This window comes from Ahaetulla prasina, chromosome 18, assembly GCF_028640845.1.
Source record: "Ahaetulla prasina isolate Xishuangbanna chromosome 18, ASM2864084v1, whole genome shotgun sequence".
NCBI lineage: Eukaryota > Metazoa > Chordata > Lepidosauria > Squamata > Colubridae > Ahaetulla > Ahaetulla prasina.
The window spans coordinates 7,116,167-7,137,769 of NC_080556.1; the positions used below are offsets into that span (position 1 = coordinate 7,116,167).

General features: G+C 42.9%; 1 protein-coding gene across 9 annotated transcripts in view; it reads left to right on the forward strand.

The window, feature by feature from the left end:
- KIF1B (kinesin family member 1B) overlaps nucleotides 1–21,603 on the forward strand; it is a 134,208-nt gene that overhangs the window by 7,517 nt on the left and 105,088 nt on the right. For all 9 annotated transcript variants that reach the window (XM_058161269.1, XM_058161268.1, XM_058161274.1 and 6 more), the window contains 2 exons: nucleotides 16,598–16,674; nucleotides 19,372–19,551. In XM_058161269.1, coding sequence (XP_058017252.1) covers nucleotides 16,598–16,674; nucleotides 19,372–19,551 — 257 coding nt within the window. The remainder of the gene's footprint in view (nucleotides 1–16,597; nucleotides 16,675–19,371; nucleotides 19,552–21,603) is intronic.

Consider the following 21,603-nt stretch of genomic DNA (forward strand, 5'->3'; position numbering starts at 1 on the left):
TGTAGGTCAGAAATAGGAAATCGATGTCACTGTAGACGTATTTAAAAAAAAAAAAATCTCAGGAAAGCTAGAGGAAGTGTGTTCCCAACCAATATGAACCAGCCTTCATATTCTTTTAAGGATGAACAATCCCCGGTTGTCCAGATGTTTTCAAACTGCAACTTGTAAGATCTTTGGCCATTTACTACACTGCCTGGAACAACAAAAAATCGTAATTTACCCAGAGGGCTTCAGGTTCCTCTGTTTCATTCATATAAAGACCACTATGCTGAGGGACAGTCCACTATCCTAGCCGGGAGTTGGTTTTACAGTCAAACTGCTTTTAATGAGACATGATAGCAGTGTTCCAATATCTCAGGGGCTGCCAAAAAAAAGAGGGCTTCAACGTATTCTCCAAAGCACCTGAGGGCAGGACAAGAAGCAATGGGTGGAAACTGATCAAGGAGAGAAGCAACTTAGAACCTAAGGAGAAATCTCCTGACCGTGAGAACAATTAATCTGTGGAACAACTTGCCACCAGAAGTTGTGAATGCTCCAACACTGGAAATTTTTAAGAAGATGTTGGACGACCATTTCTCTGAAGTGGTGTAGGGTTTCCTGCCTAGGCAGGGGGTTGGACTAGAAGACCTCCAAGGTCCCTTCCAACTCTGTTGTTCTGTAATTCTGTAACACCTCAAATATTAGAAGACTGCTATCATATCACCCCTTGTCCTTCTCTTTGTTAGATTAGACATGCCCAGTTCCTGTAGCCCTTCAATGTATGTTTTAGCTTCAGGCCTATTCTATTACTGTTGTTGTTGTTGTTGTTGTTGTTGTTATTATTATTATTATTATTATTATTATTATTATTATTAAAGTTATTCTATTCTATTCTAATATCTATTCTAATATCTAATATTCTAATATTCTAATGCACCAAGACAAATTCCTTGTGTGTCCAATCACACTTGGCCAATAAAAATTCTATTCTATTCTATTCTATCAAGATGTTTCTCACCATGTTTCTTATGATTTAATCCTATGTCTGGTCTGGCAGAGAAAATAATCTTTGACATCTTCAATATGATAGAAGTTTAAGAGTGTCCAGCCTGTGTTTTCTCTAAGCCTTTAGCTTTCTTCACAGAGTTGTTGTTGTTGTAATACAACAAGTGGCTTGCCTTGTTTTCTCCTATCTTTAAAGGTTTGTCAGCATCTGCTGGTTTTGTATCAGATACTTCCTTCTTCCTACAAGATTTTAAAGTTGGGGCTATTGATGTCAGCATAGTCTCTCGGTAGCGAGAATGCAAGGCCCAAGGTTTTAAAAGAAAAAGAGGAAAGCCACATTTTTTAGCTGAGAAAAGCTTCCTTTGCATCTTTCACTGGGATCTATTTTTCTGTTTTGATCTGTACCTTTTTTTTTTCTGGATTTCTCCAGACAGACAAAAGAGAAAACGAAATGGCAGGTGGTCAGACTTATTTGGATCATTAATAACTGTGGGAAAATAGCCTTAGAGACCTCCTTAAGACTTGTGAGTCTCTTGAGTGTGTTGTTAAGTGGGAAATATGCCAGGAATGTACAGAAAGAAGGCGCTACGGGGGAAAAGGGGTCAGAAATGCAAATGGTGGAAAGGAAAATAGGAGTTTGCAGGGATGTTTGCAGGCACCATTTACGGCTTTGAAGACTTCCTTAAAAGAAAAGGTTTTGTGAGGAGTGGAATTGGGTGGGATGACATAGCAATGCATGCTTTAAATGATGTTTGGATAAGAACTTTGAAAATCATTCATATGCGAATGCTCTCGGATTCTCGGTTCACCTATCAGATTCCCTAAACAAATCAGGCCGAGAATGCAGGGCAGAAGAGAATTCTAGTGAAAGATTATTAGATTATTAGCAAACGGAAAAGCAGAAGTCGCTTGGTTTAATCTTGCACACTCATGCAGACACCTGATAGCAGGCTTGGATGAATGGCGGCTTTTCCAGGCTTCCTCAAGAGTTTAGCAATATATTGGCCATGGGCTAAGATTCAGCAAGGAATCAGGATTCTTCATCAGAAGTTGTCTCTTCCGACAAATAACCTTGGATTTAACCGATTGGGAGTTGTCCTGATTTTCCTTTGTCCTGTTTGAGGGGGTGGGGGGTATAACTTGAAAGAACTCAACTGCACCACATCGGCCTCCCGATTGATCCATCATTGAAACTTGCAGAGGATCTCGAGGTGCAGACCTGCTGTAATCTTTCCCCTGCGCATGACAGTCGCCTTCTTTCCATCTGATTTTCTTTTGTTATTACAGTGAAATCCTGCAGTCTGGATGAAATCACATGTTCTGACTGCATTAGGAAACTGGTATGTTGGCAGCCGGCCTAGTCTGCTTGTGGGGCACTCAGAGCTGATTGCAGATGTTACGCAGTTAAAAGATGCTGCCCGTGGGGGGATTTTAGAAGTGAAGAGAGGGGATGAGGGTGAGGACTGCCTGTAGGAGAGAGTCGGCCGGCCGTAGGATTGTAAAACTGATTTTGGAGCTGCCTCTTTACAGGTTTATTCAAGCCACGATATAAACAAAGATATAAAAAAAGTACAGAAAAGAGCAACCAAGATGATTAGGGGACTGGAGGCTAAAACATACAAAGAATGGTTGCTGGAACTAGGTATGTCTAACAAAGAGAAGGAGTAGGAGCAACATGACAGCAGTCTTCCAATATCTCAGGGGTCGCCACAAAGAAGAGTGGGTCAACCTATTCTCCAGTGCACCTGAGGGCAGGACGAGAAGCAACGGATGGAAACTAATCAAAGAGAGATTTAACTTGGAATTAAGGAGGAATTGCCTGACAGCAAGAACAGTTAACAAGTGGAACAACTTGCCTCTAGAAGTTGTGGGTGCTCCATCACTGGAGTCTTTTAAGAAGAGATTGGACGGTCTATTGCCTGGAATGGTGTAGGGTCTCCTTCTTGAGCAGGGAGTTGGACTAGAAGACCTCCAAGGTCCCTTCCAACTGTTATTCTGTTAAGTGGCGTTTTCCCCCTTTGCTATCTCCTGAAACGTCTGAAAAACCCAATACGTTGAGAAAAGCAAATAAGAGCCATATCTGGGGGCAAATTTCAGTTGCCTTGATGGGACAGGATGCTCTTCAGAGTAATTTGCTGTAGCCCATGTGAAACCTGTAGAAATGGGCTTGACTTTTACCTTTTGCTTCCGAGTTGTGAGGCCAGCTTGGATTAAACCAACTTGCCAAGTGTGATTGTACCAAATTATTTTTTTTTTCTTCTTCTTCTTCTTCTTCTTCTTCTTCTTCTTCTTCTTCTTCTTCTTCTTATTATTATTATTATTATTATTATTATTATTATTATTATTCATATTTATATACCGCCCTTCTCCGAAGACTCAGGGCAGTTTACAGCCAGAATAAAACAAATACCGTATATACTCGAATATAAGCCGATCCGAGTATAAGCCGAGGTCCCCAATTTTACCCCAAAAACTGGGGTAAACTGGGGACTCGAGTATAAGCCGAGGGTGGGAAATGAGGCACCTACCGGTTGAAACCCTCCTCCCTCAGCTGAGAAAGCTGGCGGCTCCCCGCCCGCCTCTCACTGCACCGGCAGGCTTCAGTCCGGTAAAATGTGAAAAAGAAAGAAAAAAACTCGAGTATAAGCCGTATATACTCGAGTATAAGCGAGGGCTTAAAAAAACTTGAGTATAAGCCGTATAGACCCGAGTATAAGCCGAGGGGACGTTTTTCAGCACAAAAAATGTGCTGAAAAACTCGGCTTATACTCGAGTATATACGGTACACAAAAGTTAAAAATACAATATCTTTAAAAATCTAATTCCATTGGCCGAAAATTTAAAAATAATAGGATAAAATTATAAAAAAACAACCCCGATTAAAACCCCATTAAAATTGCCATTAGGCCAGCCTAATCAGTGCAGAGTGAGAGTGTTCCCCTCCCCCCCATTTTTGAAGGTGGTTCTTTGTCACACTAAATCAGGGGTCCCCAAACTTGGCGACTTTAAGTCTAGGAGTTGAAATCCACAAGTCGCCAAGTTTGGGGACCCCTGCACTAAATTGTAATTTGATGGTATGTATGAACCAACACTTCTATAGTGAGTCCCTTCACCAATGCACATAAGTTGATGGGTCTTTTTCGTCTTCAACCAGTATGTAGCTTTCCCAGTTGCGAGTTCCTTGTCTCTGTCCTTCTTGTTTAGTTAGGACCCAGAGGTATTTTTTTTTTGTTCTGTTCTTAAAGGCAGAAGACTTTGTACCTTAGATCTGATGTCACCTCTACCTTTTTCCGGTCAATTTCTTCTATTGGGAAGTGGATTGCATCCTCTTTGAAAAAGCAATATAGAAGAGAGCTCTGGAATACAGGATCCTTTTATGACATCATTCTGGTGATTCAGCTCCCAGCTCTTTAATAATACATACACACACAAAAAAAACACACAAGTCCAGCCAATTGGAAAGGAATGTTATTCAGTCATATGACAGCAAGTGAAATGCCACAATTATGCTTCCACTCCCAAGCAATTTGGCCGTTGGAAGAGATGGCTGTTCCCTAGAAGCTCAGCTCACTGAATCATTCAGTTAATGTTTATATAAATTACAGAATATTTTCTGAGGTCAAGGGGCACCGCGTGGCTCTCCACTTTTCTTTCCAATTGCTCTTTCGCGCTGATAATTAGTTGGATCCTTCATTGATGGATTCTTTTTTTAAAGTTCCATTCGTCAAAATAGCTGATGAAGCATTGAGCACAGTATTATCAACACTGTGCCTCAAACCCTGTCGTCTTTTTAAAGCTACGATGAATGGAATTCAATTTATGAATCTCATTTCCTTTTTTTTTTTTAAAGGTTTCAAAAATTCCCTCTCTCTGTTTTATATAATAGAAACTTTCTCTATATCTTGTCGTTTTGACTACTGAATTAACCTGAACAAGTTAAAGCAATGAGATTTTGAGTGTGCCCATCTCATGTTTGAAGCAACGAAAGAGAAACAAACCAATGTCTTGAAGGACATAGCTGCTGCTTTGAACAGATCATGGTTTTTTTATGTGTCTGTGTGGGGGAAGACTAGCAGATAACTTGCGCTCTAGAAATCTTTTTGATTTCAATTCTTCCCTATATACCCATGAATTTAAGATAGATAGGTCATTGGTAAATACCACTTCAAATGAAAAGGAGTCTGTAGAAGTTGTTTGTCTGAAACCTTACTAATGAGAGCAGATAAAATACCCACATGGACCTGATACAAAGCAACTTGCTGTCTTTAAGGCCATCGGGGGTGCTGCAAATTAAAATGGCTATCTGGCAACCAGCCTTACATAGCCATTCAATTAGCTGCCAAGTTATAGGCATCCGGAAAACGGTCCTGCAATAATGAATCTTGGCAGTAGGAAGATTATTACCGGACCAGAGGATTCTTCAGATCACCTCATTGTTCAAAAACAGCACCTTTGTCTAGAAACAGTAAAAAAAAAAAATTAAGACTCCTAAGATAGTGGTCAAATGTGGCATGAAAGGGAATCATTAGCCTCCGCCCTCCACAAACCCTCTTCTGTTCTCATCACACTTCGCCTTCTGGAGGGCAAACTCTGGGAAGGAAAAACCGCTCCCGTGTCTCTTCAGCTGCTGATATACGAGAAATAATTTTATCCTGGGTTGTGTGTACGCCTGCGTCTCTTCAGCTGCTGATATACGAGAAATAATTTTATCCTGGGTTGTGTGTACGCCTGCGTATTTGTATATTATCTTTTTGACAGAATTGTGCCTCAAGCAAGCCACCAAAGAGTCAGGATACAGTAAATAGAACAGCAGTTTAATGATCAGGCAATAACACACAGCAATACTGTAAACTAAACTAAACATCATACCAGCATCAGTTATTCATTCATTCATTCATTCATTCATTCATTCATTCATTCCTGCATTCATTCATCCTTCAAGTTGAGCCTGAGTTCCGGCTGTTTATTTATTTATTTATTAGTTGCCCCTCCTTTTTCCCCAGGTGTGTATGCAGTATTCCTTCCTCTTAAGTTTTCCCCACTACTCCAATAAACAGGGCTGGGAGAGTGATTGGCTCAAAGTCATTGGCTAGAGGTGGACTTAAATTTGGGTTTCTTAACATCTCCTTCTCCACTGTACCCCACTAGTTCTAGAGAGATCCTTGCTGCTAATACAGAAACAGTTTGCCATTTTTCTCTTGGAATTTGTCGTTGACAAGCCCAGCCAAGGCCAGTTCAGGATATTACCTGGGTTTCCTCCCCACCCCCACTCCCGTGTGTGAAAATTGAATGGAGCAAAAAACGGAAGCTCTGGCTAAAGGTTTTTGCCATTTAAAGTTCCATTATCTTAAAAAATCTGGAAACTGACTGAAGGGCAAAGCCCCATTGAAACTTGAATTCGATGCATCAGGATGTGAACTTTGGCATTCTCTTCCTCTCTTCTTTCAGAGCAGCATAAAACAAAGAGTGCTGCATTTCTGAGTAGGCAGCTGCGAGAAGCTGGTATTGGATAATGTTGACCTGGTTTCCAGCTAAGGAGAATCATTTGATTGTGTGGATCCGTTTTGCATATATTCTCTTCCTTAAAACTGTGCTTAATTTTTTCCCCTATGAAACGGGATTTATTGATTTATTATTATTATTATTCTTGCCCTGCATTCCATTCTAGCCAATAATATCCAGATGTGATGTTTCTCTCCCTGTGCTGGCTCCGCATGCAATCTTCAATTTCGAATACAACACGGAGCTCTGCATTAAATACCAAACCAAACCGTGGGCCCAGTTACAGAGAACGCCCCGGCCCTCCACTGGAGAACAAAGACTCCAAATGGAATTTAGGCTGTAGCCTCTAGTGGTTATTCAGGTCGAGGCGGAGAATGGAGAATGGACATGCGGTTCTCCTGAAACGCCAGCTGCAGGGTGGGTATTTATAGTTACTGGATCTGCAAGAGCAGCTGAGGTTGAGAGCTTTTGGCCTTCCTCGCCTTCCGCACCACTCGCTCCTTTCTCCTCCTGGTAGAAAATGACAATTCCTAAAGCCAGGGGATAAACCCACAGGATTCCAAGCTAAGCCACCCCGTAAATGTCTGCCGAACTTGTTTTATTTCAAATAACTCAAAAATGTCAGTCCGGGAAGCGACTACCTAAAGAGTCTATTTCTCCCCATTTGTTCCGAAGTAACATGAACTCTGCTTTCCGATTATTTTAATTAGATTTTTGTATGCTGTCCAAGACTTTCTAGTCATATCCTTAAATGGGGGGTGAGGGGGGGGGAGAGAGAAGCATACTCCATGTTCCAAATAGAGCACGTGATTTGGCACTTCAAAGCTTATTTTCCTGCTTTTTTGATCCTCCTTTTCTGATCCTTTTTTTCTTTTAATTTTAAAATTTCTTTTAATGCCGAATAGAACCAATAAGATCTCCGCCTCCAGCTGTGTGATGGAATATATTGGAGCTGGTGTGTTTTTGGAACATACGGGGTAGTCCTCAGCTTACAGCCACAATTGAGCCCGAGATTTCTGTTGCTAAGTGAGACAGTTGTTTAGGGAGTCTTGCCCTGTTTTACAACCTTTCTTGCCAGAGTTGTCAACTGCATCACGGCAGCCGTTAAGCTAGCAACATGGATGTTAAATGAATCTTGGCTTCCCTGTTGATTTTGCTTGTCTGAAGGTTGCAAAAGGGGGACACTGCGATGGTCATAAATGTGAGTCAGTTGCCAACCATGGTGAACTTTGAAGCCATGACCATGTGGATGCTGCAACGGCCATACGTGTGAAAAACAGTCATAAGTAACCTTTTTTTTTAGCACCATTGTAACTTTGGCCACTAAACGAGTTGTTGTAAGTCGAGGACTTCCTGGGTTTATCAAACAGCGATTGAGCTGGCAAATTTATTTTAAGATCGCGATTGAGCTGGAAAATTTATTTTAAGATCTTTTTGTCACGCTTTTAAAGTGAAGCCCGATCAGTACGAGTGTGGAACTAAATGTAAACTCTGCCTGGACTTCATTGGAGTAATTCATTTCACCACTCTGGTAGATCTGGGTGACTTATGTGTCTGTCTCCTTCCTTCCCTTTGACTCAAAGTGTGATGTTGGACACATCGCTTATTGCTCAGCCTCCCTTTCCCTCCTGTCAGATCAGAAGATCTTGACTGTCCTCGGTCTATTGAATTAAAGGTAAAAGTAAAGGTCGTTCTAGTGCTAATTGTTCCCGACTCTAGGGGGCAGTGCTCATCTCCGTTTCAAAGCTGAAGAGCCAGCGCTGTCCGAAGATGTCTCTGTGTCATGTGGCTGGCATGACTAGACGCCAAAGGCGCACAGAACCAGGGGTAAAATCCAGTAGGTTCTGGAAAACCGGTAGCGGAAATTTTGAGCAGTTCAGAGAACCGGCAAATACCACCTCTGGCTGGTCCCAGGAGTGGGGTGGGATGGGATTTTTTTATTTTATTTATTTTTTTACATTTATACCCCGCCCTTCTCCGAAGACTCAGGGCGGCTTACAGTGTATAAGGCAATAGTCTCATTCTATTTGTATATTTTTACAAATTGGAGATTTTGCAATATTCTTCCCCCAGGAGTGGGGAGGAAATGGGGATTTTGCAGTATCCTTCCCCTGGAGCGGGGTGGGAATGGAGATTTTGCAGTATCCTTCCCCTGCCATGCCCACCAAGCCACGCCCACAAAACTGATAGTAAAAAAATTTGGATTTCACCACTGCACAGAACGCTGTTACCTTCCCACCAAAGGTGGTCTCTATTTTTCTACTTGTATTTTTTTTTTACGTGCTTTCGAACTGCTAGGTTGGCAGAAGCTGGGACAAAAAACGGGAGCTCACCCTGTTATGCAGCACTAGGGATTCGAACCGTTGAACTGCCGACCTTTCGATCGACAAGCTCAGCGTCTTAGCCACTGAGCCACTGTGTCCCTTTTAAATCTGTTGAATTAATGGTAGCCAAACGGAATAGCATCTTCATGAAACAGTTGGAAGTAGCGGGGAATCCTCAACTTACAACAAATCGCTTAGTGACCGTTCGACATTACAGTGGCACTGCAAAAAGTGACTTGCAACCGTTTTTCACACTTAGGCCCGTTGCAGCATCCCCCGCGGTCATGTGATTTACATTTGGATGTGTAGCGACTGGCTCATACTTACGACAGCTGCAGTGTCCCGGGGTGGATCACATGATCGATCCCCTTTTGCGACCTTCTGACAAGCAAAGTTGATGTGGAAGCCGGATTCACTGAACAACCGGGTTACTCATTTAGCAACAGCAGGGATTCACTTTACAAGCGTGGCAGGAAAAAGGCGTAAAATGGGGCAAAACAAATTCCCCGCTTAGCAAGGTGGATTTTTGGCTCAGCTGTGGTCGTATGCTGAGGACTACCTGTATCCCCTTCAGCACAGGTTCAAAACTTTATCCCATGCAAAAGTCAGACCGTCTCTTGTTTATACAACAGAAAAAAAACAGGATGGGAATCCTTAAAAGCTTCATCACCCTTGTAGTGACCTGGTTCAACAGCAGAAGAGGATGAGCTAATGGCAGCTGAGAGTGAATGGAGGAAGTTCCACTCTCGCATTGGCTCCCAAGAACTTCATCCCAGAGTTTTTCCCTTCCAGGAGCAGTGACAATTAGCTTGGCTGACATCAGGAGGGTGCCATTAGGATATCCTAACATCTTTCAAGACACCATGATTAATTAAAAAGCTGGTTTTAGGGAGGGACTTGCTCATAATTCCAGTCAAACATAGCCCGACAACAAGAAGACAATCAGAGAAAAGCAGATCTGGGTTCCAATTGTTTATTTGCCACCAATGATGGATGTTTGCCTTTTTTTCTTTTTTCTTTTTGAGCCATGGGCCTGTACCTCTAAAGCAGGGGTGTCAAACTTGATTTCATTGAGGGCTGCATCAGGGTTGTGTTTGACTTTGGGGTGCTGGGGTCGGCGTGGCCAGCTTGACGTCACTCATGTCAGCCCAAGCGCTCTGTGGCGGCCCGAGCGCTCTACCATCAAAAACGGACTCCTGAGCTCCATTTTCGGCTGCAACAGCCTCCTGCAACCCTCTGCCAGCGAAAACGGAGCTCGGGAGGGCCCCTTCTGAGCTCTGTTTTTGCTGGCCGAGGCACCATGGGCCAGTCCTTCGCTGTTTCCAGGGCACCCCACGGGGATCCGGGCCCCGGGCCTTGAATTTGACACCCCTGCGCTAAAGTCTACTAGGCAAGAAACAATGCTTATATGTTAGGGAACAGGGAAATACCATCCCAATGATTGGTATGTTGAGACAATGAAACCCATCTTCCATTTTAACAAATGGCACGCGAGGATTCTACCGAAGGGCAAATATAGCATAGTGTAAAACGGTCCTATAAAAATCACAGTGCAGCCTAAAACGCTACTAAAGCTGTGGTGTTCTCCGAAGCAGGTGGCCAGGGTTAACTGCGATGCTCCAAGTTGCATTTAGCACCACGATGATGGAAACTAATTATAGTTGTAACACAAAAGCATTTGAGGGGCGGTTTGCAAACAGAAGACTTAATTGCCATGTAGGGTTTTTCTTTTTCTTCGAATTCCAGATAAACACATTAATTTTGTTGAACAACACGCAAGCGGTTAGGGTAGGTCTTCGCTGTGATTCCCTGTCTTCCTTTTCTGAGGGTCTGTGTAATTAAACTATTAGCCTGGAACCCTGTGCATCCGGACTGAAGAAATCAGTCTGGAGCAGTGGAGAAATCCAAATTTTTTTACTACCAGTTCTCTGGGCGTGGCTTGGTGGGCGTGGTGTGGCTTGGTGAGCGTGGCAGGGGAAGGATACTGCAAAATCTCCATTCCCACCCCACCCCACTCCTGGGACCAGCCGGAAGTGGTATTTGCTGGTTCTCTGAACTACTCAAAATTTCCGCCTCCGGTTCTTCGGAACCTGCTGTATTTCACCCCTGGTCTGGAGTAGGACAGCAACAATAGGACAACTGCATCGGAATGAGACCATTGCATTGGCAGTGTGGAAACTCCGAAATTGTTCAGAAGAAGAATGACGTATTGTGAACAATTTGCACCACTTTACACGTCGTCATGTATACTAAGCCGTGTGTACTTGTTAGTCAACTGTTAGTCGACTGCTATATTTACCTGGAATGTTTTAATGTCATGGCTTGCCAGTGCTCCCGCCAATCAAGGTCCTTACAGTGCATCATGGTGGTTAAATCAAGATCAAATCCTGGCTTTTGATTCTTTTGTTCGGACCTTACACTAAACATACGCTTCCTGGTCGGTTTCAGTGTATTTATGTGCCTTTCTGATAGCCCAGCTCATCTTCATGTCAAATTTAAATGATTCTATCCTGAATGTTACTATAACAGTAGCACCTTATATATCTCTCTGTGGTGCTTTAGGTCACTCTCTGGTGTGGTTTGCAATGTCAGCATATTGCTCCCAACAATCTGGATCTTCATTTTATTGAACACGGAAGGATGGAAGGCTGAGTCAATTTTGAGCTGGTCAGAATCGAACTCATAGCAGTGAGCAGAATTAGCCTGCAATATTGCACTCTAACCAATGCACCACCAGGGATCTTGTAGCAATAGCCCTTAGACTTATATAGCGCTTCACAGTGCTTTATAGCCCTCCCTAAGCAGTTTACAGAGTCAGCCTATCGCCCCCAACAATCTGGATCCTTATTTTACCAAACCTGGAAGGATGGAAGGCTGAGTCAACCTTGAGCCAGTCAGGATCGAACGCCTGGCTATGGGCAGACTTAGCCTGCAATGCTGTATTCTAACCACTACGCTGCCACGTGTTCTTAATTGACAATGGCTCCCTGAACGGAGTTGTATGTTGAGTTCTTACGAATGCTGGCAACTAGGGAAAGGCCACTTATACAAGGGCATCTATACTATCTTTGTCATAAAGCCCTTCTTTCTATCCTACAAACCCAAACAACGCAGCTTGGAGCCCCCAAAACAGTGATAGGTAACCTTTATGCCATCGCATGCCAGGAGGGGAGCGGGGGTGTGTGTCACATTTGCATGCCCACACCCATAATTTTATGCACCCCGCCCCTGCGTATGTGCGCGCGACACCCCCCCCCTCCCTCCACTCCTGGCACTCCTAGAGAGACTCCGGAGGCTGGGGACAGCAAAAAATGTCACTTCCTGTCCAACCAGAAATTGGCAAACTGGCTGTTTCTTGCCTCAGGTGTGTGGGGAAGGCCATTTTTGCCCTCCCCAGACTCATAGAGAGACTCTGGAGCCAGGTGTGAGAGAGAAAAATGGGCCTTCCCCCCCTACAGGCCCTCCGGAGGCAGGAAACAGCCTATTTCCCTACTTCTGGTGGACCCAGAAGGCCCGAAGTGCTGGAACTGAGCTCACGTGCTCACTGATATGGCTACGTGTGCCACCTGTGGTATGCGTGCCATAGGTTCGCCATCACGGCCTTAAAATCTCTCTGTTCCTAACATGCGAATTCATCCGGATAACATGCTTTGCTTTGAATCTTCTTTTCTCAATGAAACGAGATGAAGCCGTTGCCATAGAAACGCACGAAGTGGGAATCACTGGCTTCCAAGTTCCACCGAATGAAATCAAGTCACTGCTTTTTCAGAAAGGGTCCCTATTAATAATATCCTTCAACCTCAAGGAACGCCATCACGGCTTCACAGATGAACGTAGGGGTGCAATGCTGACGTTTGCTTGAAACTGATGCCTTTTGTCGTTGCTGTCACACTCGGGATTGTGCAAAGCTCTTGTGCTATTCCATTTGCAGCTTTCAAAGGCAGGCTGCTCCCTTCCTCACTCTTAACCATCTCCCTCGTAAATTTTTCGGTTGGGACTTGTGCTGTGCGAGAATCCCCCCACCCCCGGATTGCCAGTTTGCTTTGCCGATAATCTCCCTGCTGCTATCGAAAGCAACATCTCTCTCTCTTTCCCCTCCTGATGCCCTTGTGTAAGTGATATTAATCTTGGCCTTCGCCTGGTTGTCAGCATTCATAAGTTAAGAACCCAACATTAGGACTCCATTCAGGGCGGAATCGGCCAAGTTTAGGAGGCCCGATAGCAACCGTTGCTATTTGTAGGCCGCGAGTGGATCCTGTTCCCATTCCATTGCCTTGGATGGAAGGTCTGTTCTGGAACAGCGCAGCAGTGGAAAATTTAAAACTGGCAAAGTAGTGACGAGTAGCGAGGTATTGGGAGTGCCTGCAAAAGCAGCAGATAAGGGCCAAAGATTAGGGACCCTTTCTGATTTTGTTGCTGTTGCAGGATGCACCTCACATACTAAGTAAGTAGTACGCAGGACAGGATGAAAGACAACATGAAAAATTCAGTGGGTGTCCCCTTCCTTCTCACCACTTTATCTTCCCTGCCTTGGACATCCCTTAGTGAAACAAGCCAGAAATTGAAAGCTTGTTAAAAAGTGTTTCGTTTCAAAACACAGAGATGCGTTCATGCATTCTTTTAAGCAGTGGTGGAATTCAAATTTTTTTTTTACTACTGGTTCTGTGGATGGGCATGGCAAGGGAAGGATACTGCAAAATCTCCATTCCCACCCCACTCCAGGGGAAGGATACTGCAAAATCCCCATTCCCACCCCACTCCAGGGGAAGGATACTGCAAAATCCCCATTCCCACCCCACTCCAGGGGAAGGATACCGCAAAATCCCCATTCCCACCCCACTCCAGGGGAAGGATACTGCAAAATCCCCATTCCCACCCAACTCTGGGCCCAGCCAGAGGTGGTATTTGCCGGTTCTCTAAACCAGGGGTCTCCAACCTGGGTCCCTTTAAGACTTGTGGACTTCAACTCCCAGAGTCCCTCAGCCAGCTTTGCTCTGAGAGTTGGGAGACTTCAACTCTGGGAGTTGAAGTCCACAAGCCTTAAAGGAACCAAGGTTGGAGACCCGTGCTCTAAACTACTCAAACTTTCCGCTACCCGTTCTCCAGAACCTGCTGAATAGCACCCTTGCTTTTAAGCCAGTGGCCCCCAAAACCTTTTGGGTACCAGAGACCCGTTCCATGGAAAGAGGTTTTCCTGTGGACCGGAGGAGACGTGGTTTCACGTGCTGCCTGCATTCCACAGATGGGGCTTTGCTTGTTTGAGCAGCCCGGTTTCCGGCATGCCGCAGACCAGTGCCAATCCATGGACCAAGGGCTGGGAACCCCCATTTTAAACCATGGTGTGTTTTTACTATGGTTCACTGAATCAGCGGTCAGGTTCATAGATTATTTGAAGATGAAATCAGATTCAATGATAAAAATGGCTCCATGCTGTCCGTAATGTTCAGGAAGTCACCCGGAAATTTTGGCCAACTTTCCACAGGATATAAATGAGAGAAATTAGTAATGTGAATTCCACAGACTTTTGCTAAGGCTTTTTCCGCATCTGTTTCCTCTTTCATAGTTGGGCAATGAGCTTACATATCAAGGTTGTGGGGGAAAAAAATAAGTTTGGCCACCTCTAAGCTTATTTTTCCCCCCACAACCTTGATACGTAATTTTTTCATTACATAAACCTTTATTTTTATGTTGTGAATCTGTTGTGTTGAGAGTCCGTTCAGTTGGGCAGTTTCGAAACATGACAATAGCTTGAAAGGCAAAACAAAGAAATATATTGTTGGAGACCTTAGGAAACTGGGGAGAGCATTTGCCGATGGATCTCCCTGTCTTTTTAAAAAGATATCGTTTCTGTGAACGTTTTAATACGCTACCCTCGGTGTGTGTTTAGTTTCTTCCTCGGGCCCTTTTTATTGCCGACTCTGGTTCTTCCATAGGATGCTGAGCCTTCTGAAAACCAATCCATAATTCAGGAGCCTTTTATCTCCGTATTATAACATGCATTTCCAAATAGGTTTAAATACCCTGCTGTGAACTTCCCAGGAGCCCTTGAGCTTTGTGTTACTGATGTGGGCCAGCTTTTTTGCGCGGCTCCGATGGAGGGGGGGGGACCTGTGAAAATATCTACAGACCCCTCACATCCTGGACATAAATTGTTTCAACTTCTACCCTCAAAACAACCAATAAGGCACTCCACACTAAAACAACTAGACACAAGGACAGATTTTTCCTGAATGCCATCACTCTGCTTAACAACTAATTCCCACAACACTGTCAAATAATACTAAGACTGTATTATTACTATGATTCTTCTCTTCCTTATTAGATAGATAGTATCTATCTTTTCCCGCTTATTACTATAACCATGTTGCTTGTATCTTTCAATTTATATTGTTTTTATTTGTTTCCTAGTACGATTTGATAGCTTATTAGTAACCTTGACTATCACTAAGTGTTGTATCTTTTTATTCTTGATGAATGTATTTTATTCTCCTTATGTACACTGAGAGCATATACACCTAAGACAAATTCCTTGTGTGTCTAATCACACTTGGCAAATAAACAATTCTATTCTATTCTAGTTTAAAGAAGAATTCCCTAAGCCAGAAATTCTCGGTAGGATGGCCTACATTTTGACATCTTATCTGTCTCCCAGCTTTCTTTGGATTTTTTTTTTACAATTCTGACTCCATTTGGCACACTCTAGAAAGAGCTTATCTGCTGCCTTGTGAATCTGTTTTATTAAATGTCCCTGCCCCACCTCATCATTGTTCAGTAGCTTCTGAATAACTAATAAAATATCTTCAAGACCAAGAGTGTCGATAACTGCTTCTTTGAGTTCTTGTAAGTTCATGCTTGTGTCATCAGCAATAGTATCTGTTTTCTAGTGAGGTCTTTCTTTTTAAATGCTTTTGATTTTTCCAAGCATTTTTCAAGCATCCCAGTGATTTTTGTGATGTTTGGTTGTATTATTTTATTATTATTATTAGGGGGGGCGGAGTTTATTGCGGTTGGAGTTGTGCTTCTTAATATGGGTGGCCATGTAAGTCTTATAAATAAATATCCATGAATTCAGTTACTGAATAGTTCATCAGCATTTCAAAACTTGGAATCTGGTATGGATTTCAAATGACTTCCTACAAGAACCAGTATGAAACTCAAGCTAATAGAATGGCTAATAAAATGAAACAAATCCATGGGATTCAAGCAGGATTATTTAACAATTGAGAAGTCTACCAATTAATACTGGTTCTATTTATTTGAAAGATTTATTTGCATAACCCCCAACTAAAACAAAGGTGGCTTTCTTGAGGACAGTATTACTGGTGCTCTCTGAACTTGGTTATTTTCTTGCAGGCATTTCAATACCCAGCTAGGTAACATCTTCTGTGTATGATATTTTTGCACATCACATTTGTATACAAAATGTCTTTCATGAGTCACGTCTTGGAAGGCAAGCTTAGTAAAGTATTCAGTAGAAGATAGGAATTGTACCAGGGGTGAATTCCAGCAGGTTCTGAAAGGTTCTGGAGAACCGGTAGCGGAAATTTTGAGTAGTTTGGAGAACTGGCAAATACCACCTCTGGCTGGCCCCAGAGTGGGAAGGGAATGGAGATTTTGCAGTATCCTTCCCCTGCCACACCCACAAAGCCATGCCCACCAAGCCACACCATGACCACAGAACCAGTAGTAAAAAAAAAAAATGGATTTCACCACTGAATTGTACATTTCCAGCCCTGATTGCTCCCCAGAGTTCTTGGATGATAAATGTGTATGTTTGTTTCTTTCAGGTATCCTGAATCCAAAGAATCCTAAAGAAGCGCCAAAATCCTTCAGCTTTGACTACTCGTACTGGTCCCATACCTCGGTAAGCGTGCTGGTTTGTCTTGAACCAAGATCCCTTTTGAAAGTGTGATAGACAAGCCGATGTAGCTGAGGGGTGGATATTTCTCTCTTTTCAGTCCTCCGGCCCACAGCTGTTTTTCTCCTCTGATTGTATTGCGATTTTAGCTGTTTTAAGAGCCAAGGCTCCTCTTGATCTAAATGTGTTTTCCAGAAATATTGAATTTCATCGAAGGTATAAGCGTGTCCAAGGATGGCTTTGCAGAGAGAGAGAGGATTAGCCCAAACAGCTCCGAGGAGGAATTTGAACAGCAAACAATTTCCATGTAGGAGTCTATGTATAAACTTCCTCTTGGAATGTTTATAACTCCATAAAAGATGAGTTTTCAGTTTCTTAGCTTAGCTTATTAAGAGCCCTTATACTCTGCTTCCTCCTCCCCCCCAATTTTGCTCCCAGTAGACAAAACCATGAAAGGAAACTGGCATCCAGGCCCTGAAACTCCCATATTTCTTGAGGGAGGCTACAGCTGAGATTTTACTGACTTCCAGCAACTGTTGGATTTTGAGGTATCGCCATGAGTTGTTCTCCGAAGATCAAAACGATGAAAAAATGGATCTTCCTATTCACGTTGCTTTTAGCTTGCAGGTCGATAAAAATGTTAAATCGCCGCAGAACCCACATACTGTTTTCTTTAAATCAAACAAAAGTAGGAGTTTCCCATATAAGTTTTCCAAGAAAACAAAAGAAATCAGGAAAAGATTGCAGCGAAACCATCTCGGAGACACCCATATGTTACGTTTGAGATAAAGTAAGCTACTGCACAAGAAATATATTTGCTCATGAATGACTCACAAAGGAAATGGGCAGCCTTGTTAGGTATCCTTTTCCAAAGTCTTTTGGAAATATTCTTAAAACTAATACCCCAAACAATGGGAGACATGAAGCTTAAGTATCTTCCCTTGAAACTGAGTTTTGAAAACTTAGATGGTGGTGTTGTTTTTTTTGCCTGGACAACTTTCCAACACACAACTCTCAATAGCTGGCAATTCCACCCTTTAAAAGCAGCATGTCCAACTTCTTTTGTGCTTGTTAAGGGAGCTTTGTGTCAGGCCTGGAAGCCATCTTTTTCGTTGGATCTTCAGGCCTGCCACATTTACTGCTGTGGGAAACTGGAAGGGGGGATTGTATGGAGCAGGGGTGATATATAGTCATCATAACATTCCTTTCTCAGAGTCAAGGACATCTTGCCCTGTACCTGGAGGGATGTGGCTGGGAGGCATTGTTGGGACGGTGCTTGGATTGGACCATGTGATGAACTTGTGGGTGCTGGGCAGGAACTTCAACTTTCCTTTGGGTGGGGAAAACCTGGAAACTTTCAGATTCGGGTTTTCCCAGATGTGCCAATATGACATCTCTAATAAAATGGAACTTTGAGGAATTTCAAGCCTCGGAGTCTCATTTCGTTGGGGGTGTTACTTGGAACCCTGACACTCTGTCTGTTTCCCGGATGATACGGTGGCAGTCTGCATCTAATGCCAGATAATGTAGCTACTTATGGCATTCTTGCCTACTGCCTCAATATCACCAGTGCAAGAAAGAAACAACAATATTAACTTTAGCAGGTGATTGCAAATCTGATGTTTATTAAGGGCATTGCTGGACTTACATAGAGTCCTTTCCCTCCTCAATCCCCTTGAAATTCCATGTACCAACCCTCTAAATTCTGCCGCTTCTTTTTCCTCACTGCTCTCTCCTGTTAAATAAGTAAAAAAACGTTGATTTTCCAGACAGAGCATGGTTGAGCGATCACCTTGTTTGGAGACATTCTGCTTCATTTATTCCTTCGGTGGGGGAAAAAAAATGTTCTCCTGGTCAGCTGTTGCTCCAAATTACGCCCGGCTTAAAGGCTTTATTTATTTATTTTTAAAAAGGCAGTTTCCCCCCCTCACCACCACCCCCAATTGCTCTTTTGAGCTTGTTTGCCTTCTTAAAGCCTTTTGTCTGCTTTTATTTTTCCTTGGTAAAGCCGGGTAAAACACAGCCGCCATTTGTACTGGAGTGTCTGGCTCAGGCGCCAGATTCTGTCCCTTGATATTTTTCAATTAAGGCCCGCTTGAAAAGTTGGCAATAAAGGTGGGTGGGGACTGGCACTTCTTTAAAGCTGGCAACCCTCCGTAGCTCACAGAATACTCCAGCAATAGCAATATGGAGAGATTGGAAATTGGAGAACCCGCTTTGGTAGTAAACTCAGAACCACTTGATTCTCAGCGGAGGCATTTGGAAGGGTACACATAGAAATAGTAAAATGTGGTTATACCCTAGTAATTTTACGGCTTGTCTTCTGTTATCCCCCTCTTCCTTCATCAAGTCTTGAGAGTTAAAAAGGTTGATACTTTATGGTACAAAGCTACCGTGCTTCCCCGAAAATTAGACCCTGTCTTATAATTTTTGGAACCCTGAAATTAGTGCTTGCGTTATTGCCATGCACTCAAAAGCCCGATTGGGCTCATTACCAGGGGATGTCTTATTTTGGGGAAAACGGTATTACAGAATCTAGTGAACAAAGGACAAGGCATCAATCCAGACCCTCCTCCTCCCCCCATCCATCCGCCCATCCTCTTTTGAGACTGGGCATCAGAATTGCATTTTTTAAATGTGTGCTGATATGTTCAGAGAGAAAAAAGTAAACAGTAAAGGTTATCTTATCTCAAATCCCCGCAGTCTGAGGATCCTTGCTTCGCCTCTCAAAATCGGGTCTACAATGACATCGGGAAAGAAATGCTGCTCCACGCCTTTGAAGGCTACAACGTCTGTATCTTTGCATATGGCCAAACTGGAGCCGGAAAATCTTACACCATGATGGGGAAACAGGAGGAGAACCAGGCAGGGATCATCCCACAGGTAAACTAGATTTTTGCTTATTTTGCAGGTCTCAAATATATATATTTTTTTTGCATCAGCCTTTCAAAAGCTTGGAGGCTATCCCAGCTTTTCCCTTCTGCGAATCAAGGTTGCCTCTGCGTAATGAGAAGGGGCAGCATATATATTTAATAAATAAATTTTAAAAATGCTTCGGCTACTTTCCGTCTCCTTCCAGATTGTGCGTTTGTGACAATTTGGTGGTTGGTTGTGAGTCTTGAATGCCTTTTCCTGCTTAAAATGTGGCCTCTGAACAATGTTTAGGTCAGAAAAGTGCTATCCAACTACTCTGGATTTTGTTTTGGTTGCCTTTGCAACTGTTTTTCTGTTCTAATTCTTTATTACTTTGGACTTCTTTGTGAAGTTGGGATACATTGTGCGCATTCTGAAGACAACATAGAAATGGCAGACTTCTTCAGATGCTTTTTGTCTTTTGTCCATCTGTCTTCTTAAAATAATTTCAAAAGGCAGGGCCGTTTTGACACGGAGCGACAGTATTTTCCAGACTGTAATGCTGAGTTAGTTGGGGGGGAAAAACAAGAACCCATAAGGGAGGTTGGAAGAGCAAAGGCTAAGCTCGTGTAACTGTGTTTGTGAATAGTTGATCCGAATAATCTTTCTGCTGTAGGACTAGGAACAAAAATGTGTGTTTGAAAATGCGTCAGCCATCTGATAAAAGAAATCTGATCAGGGTTCAAGTGTATGGATTAGATGAAATGCTAGCCAGGTGTTCAAGCTGAGATCTCTAGGGCGGAGGAAGTCAAAGAATCTGAAATTAAATTGAGCCCTGAGTAAGGGCTCGTCCTATTGCTTGCTGATTCACAAAACAATTTTGTGAATCATGAAATCATAAAACAGGAAGCCGCTCTGCATCTAAATTGGTTTCAGCAGCTATTTCTGCAGGCCACGGATTGCAAATCAACTATTGTACCCCAAAACATAGAGTTAGAAAAAAAATCTGATGTTCCACATTTCATGACCTACCTTAGTGATCTTAACGTCAATGATTCTGCTTGAAAACAGAACAAGCTTATGTTTTGTTTTGGGTGTGTGCTGAACAAGGACTGGTCACAAATCGAAATGACCCACTCTGGCTACCTAGATACAACTGTCTTACCTTTATTGAAATCTGTAGACTGTGGTGTTTTGATAGACAAGATCTTCTTGGATCGTTTGCTCTCTCGAGTTTCTGTATGGCATTTGTAAGAAAGGAAGCCATGGCAAATATTTTCAAAGCCGTTTCTTTTTGTGCGCTGTATTTACTTTGAATATAAAATTAAGATTCCTAGTTCTGGGCTTTGAAAGCTTTGCATGGAAAGCATTTCTTTATTCTTTGATGAGAACAAGAAGGGGATAAGGAAGAAATGGGGATCCGAGAAACCACGACTTAGTGGAGCTATTAAAAGTATCCAAACTGATACCGTGTTTCCCTGAAAATAAGACCCTGTCTTATATTTTTTTGAACCCTGAAATAAGCGCTTGGCCTTATTGCCAGGCGCTCAAAAGCCCGATTGGGCTTATTATCAGGGGATGTCTTATTTGGGGGGAAACAGGGTAAAAATACAAAGGATTCTTCTAAAAATAAGTAGTGGTATTAATGCTTTATGCCGGAATAGACAAGATTTCGCATAATGCTCCAACACTGGAAGTTTTAAAGAAGAGATTGGACAACCGTTTGTCTGAAATGGGATAGGCTTCCTACCTGAGCAGGGGTTGGACTAGTAGATCTCTAAGGTCCCTTCCAACTCTGTTATTCTGTAATCATCACCATTTGGAGATGCAACCCAAATGTCCTAATTTCAATGATCTTTATTTTTATTTTTTTTATTAATAAACCTGTATGCCACCTATTTCGCTGAGGCGATTCTTGGCAGCTTACACTCTTACATATTTGAGTTTTGAAGGCCCGTTTCCTCCTTTTTTACTCAAGGTGCCTTCCCACTTTGGTCACCATGAGAAACTATTACACAAAGGGCCAATAAGCTTACCTCTAATGAATTTTGGCTGCCCAGTGGCACTAAACTAGGAATCTGT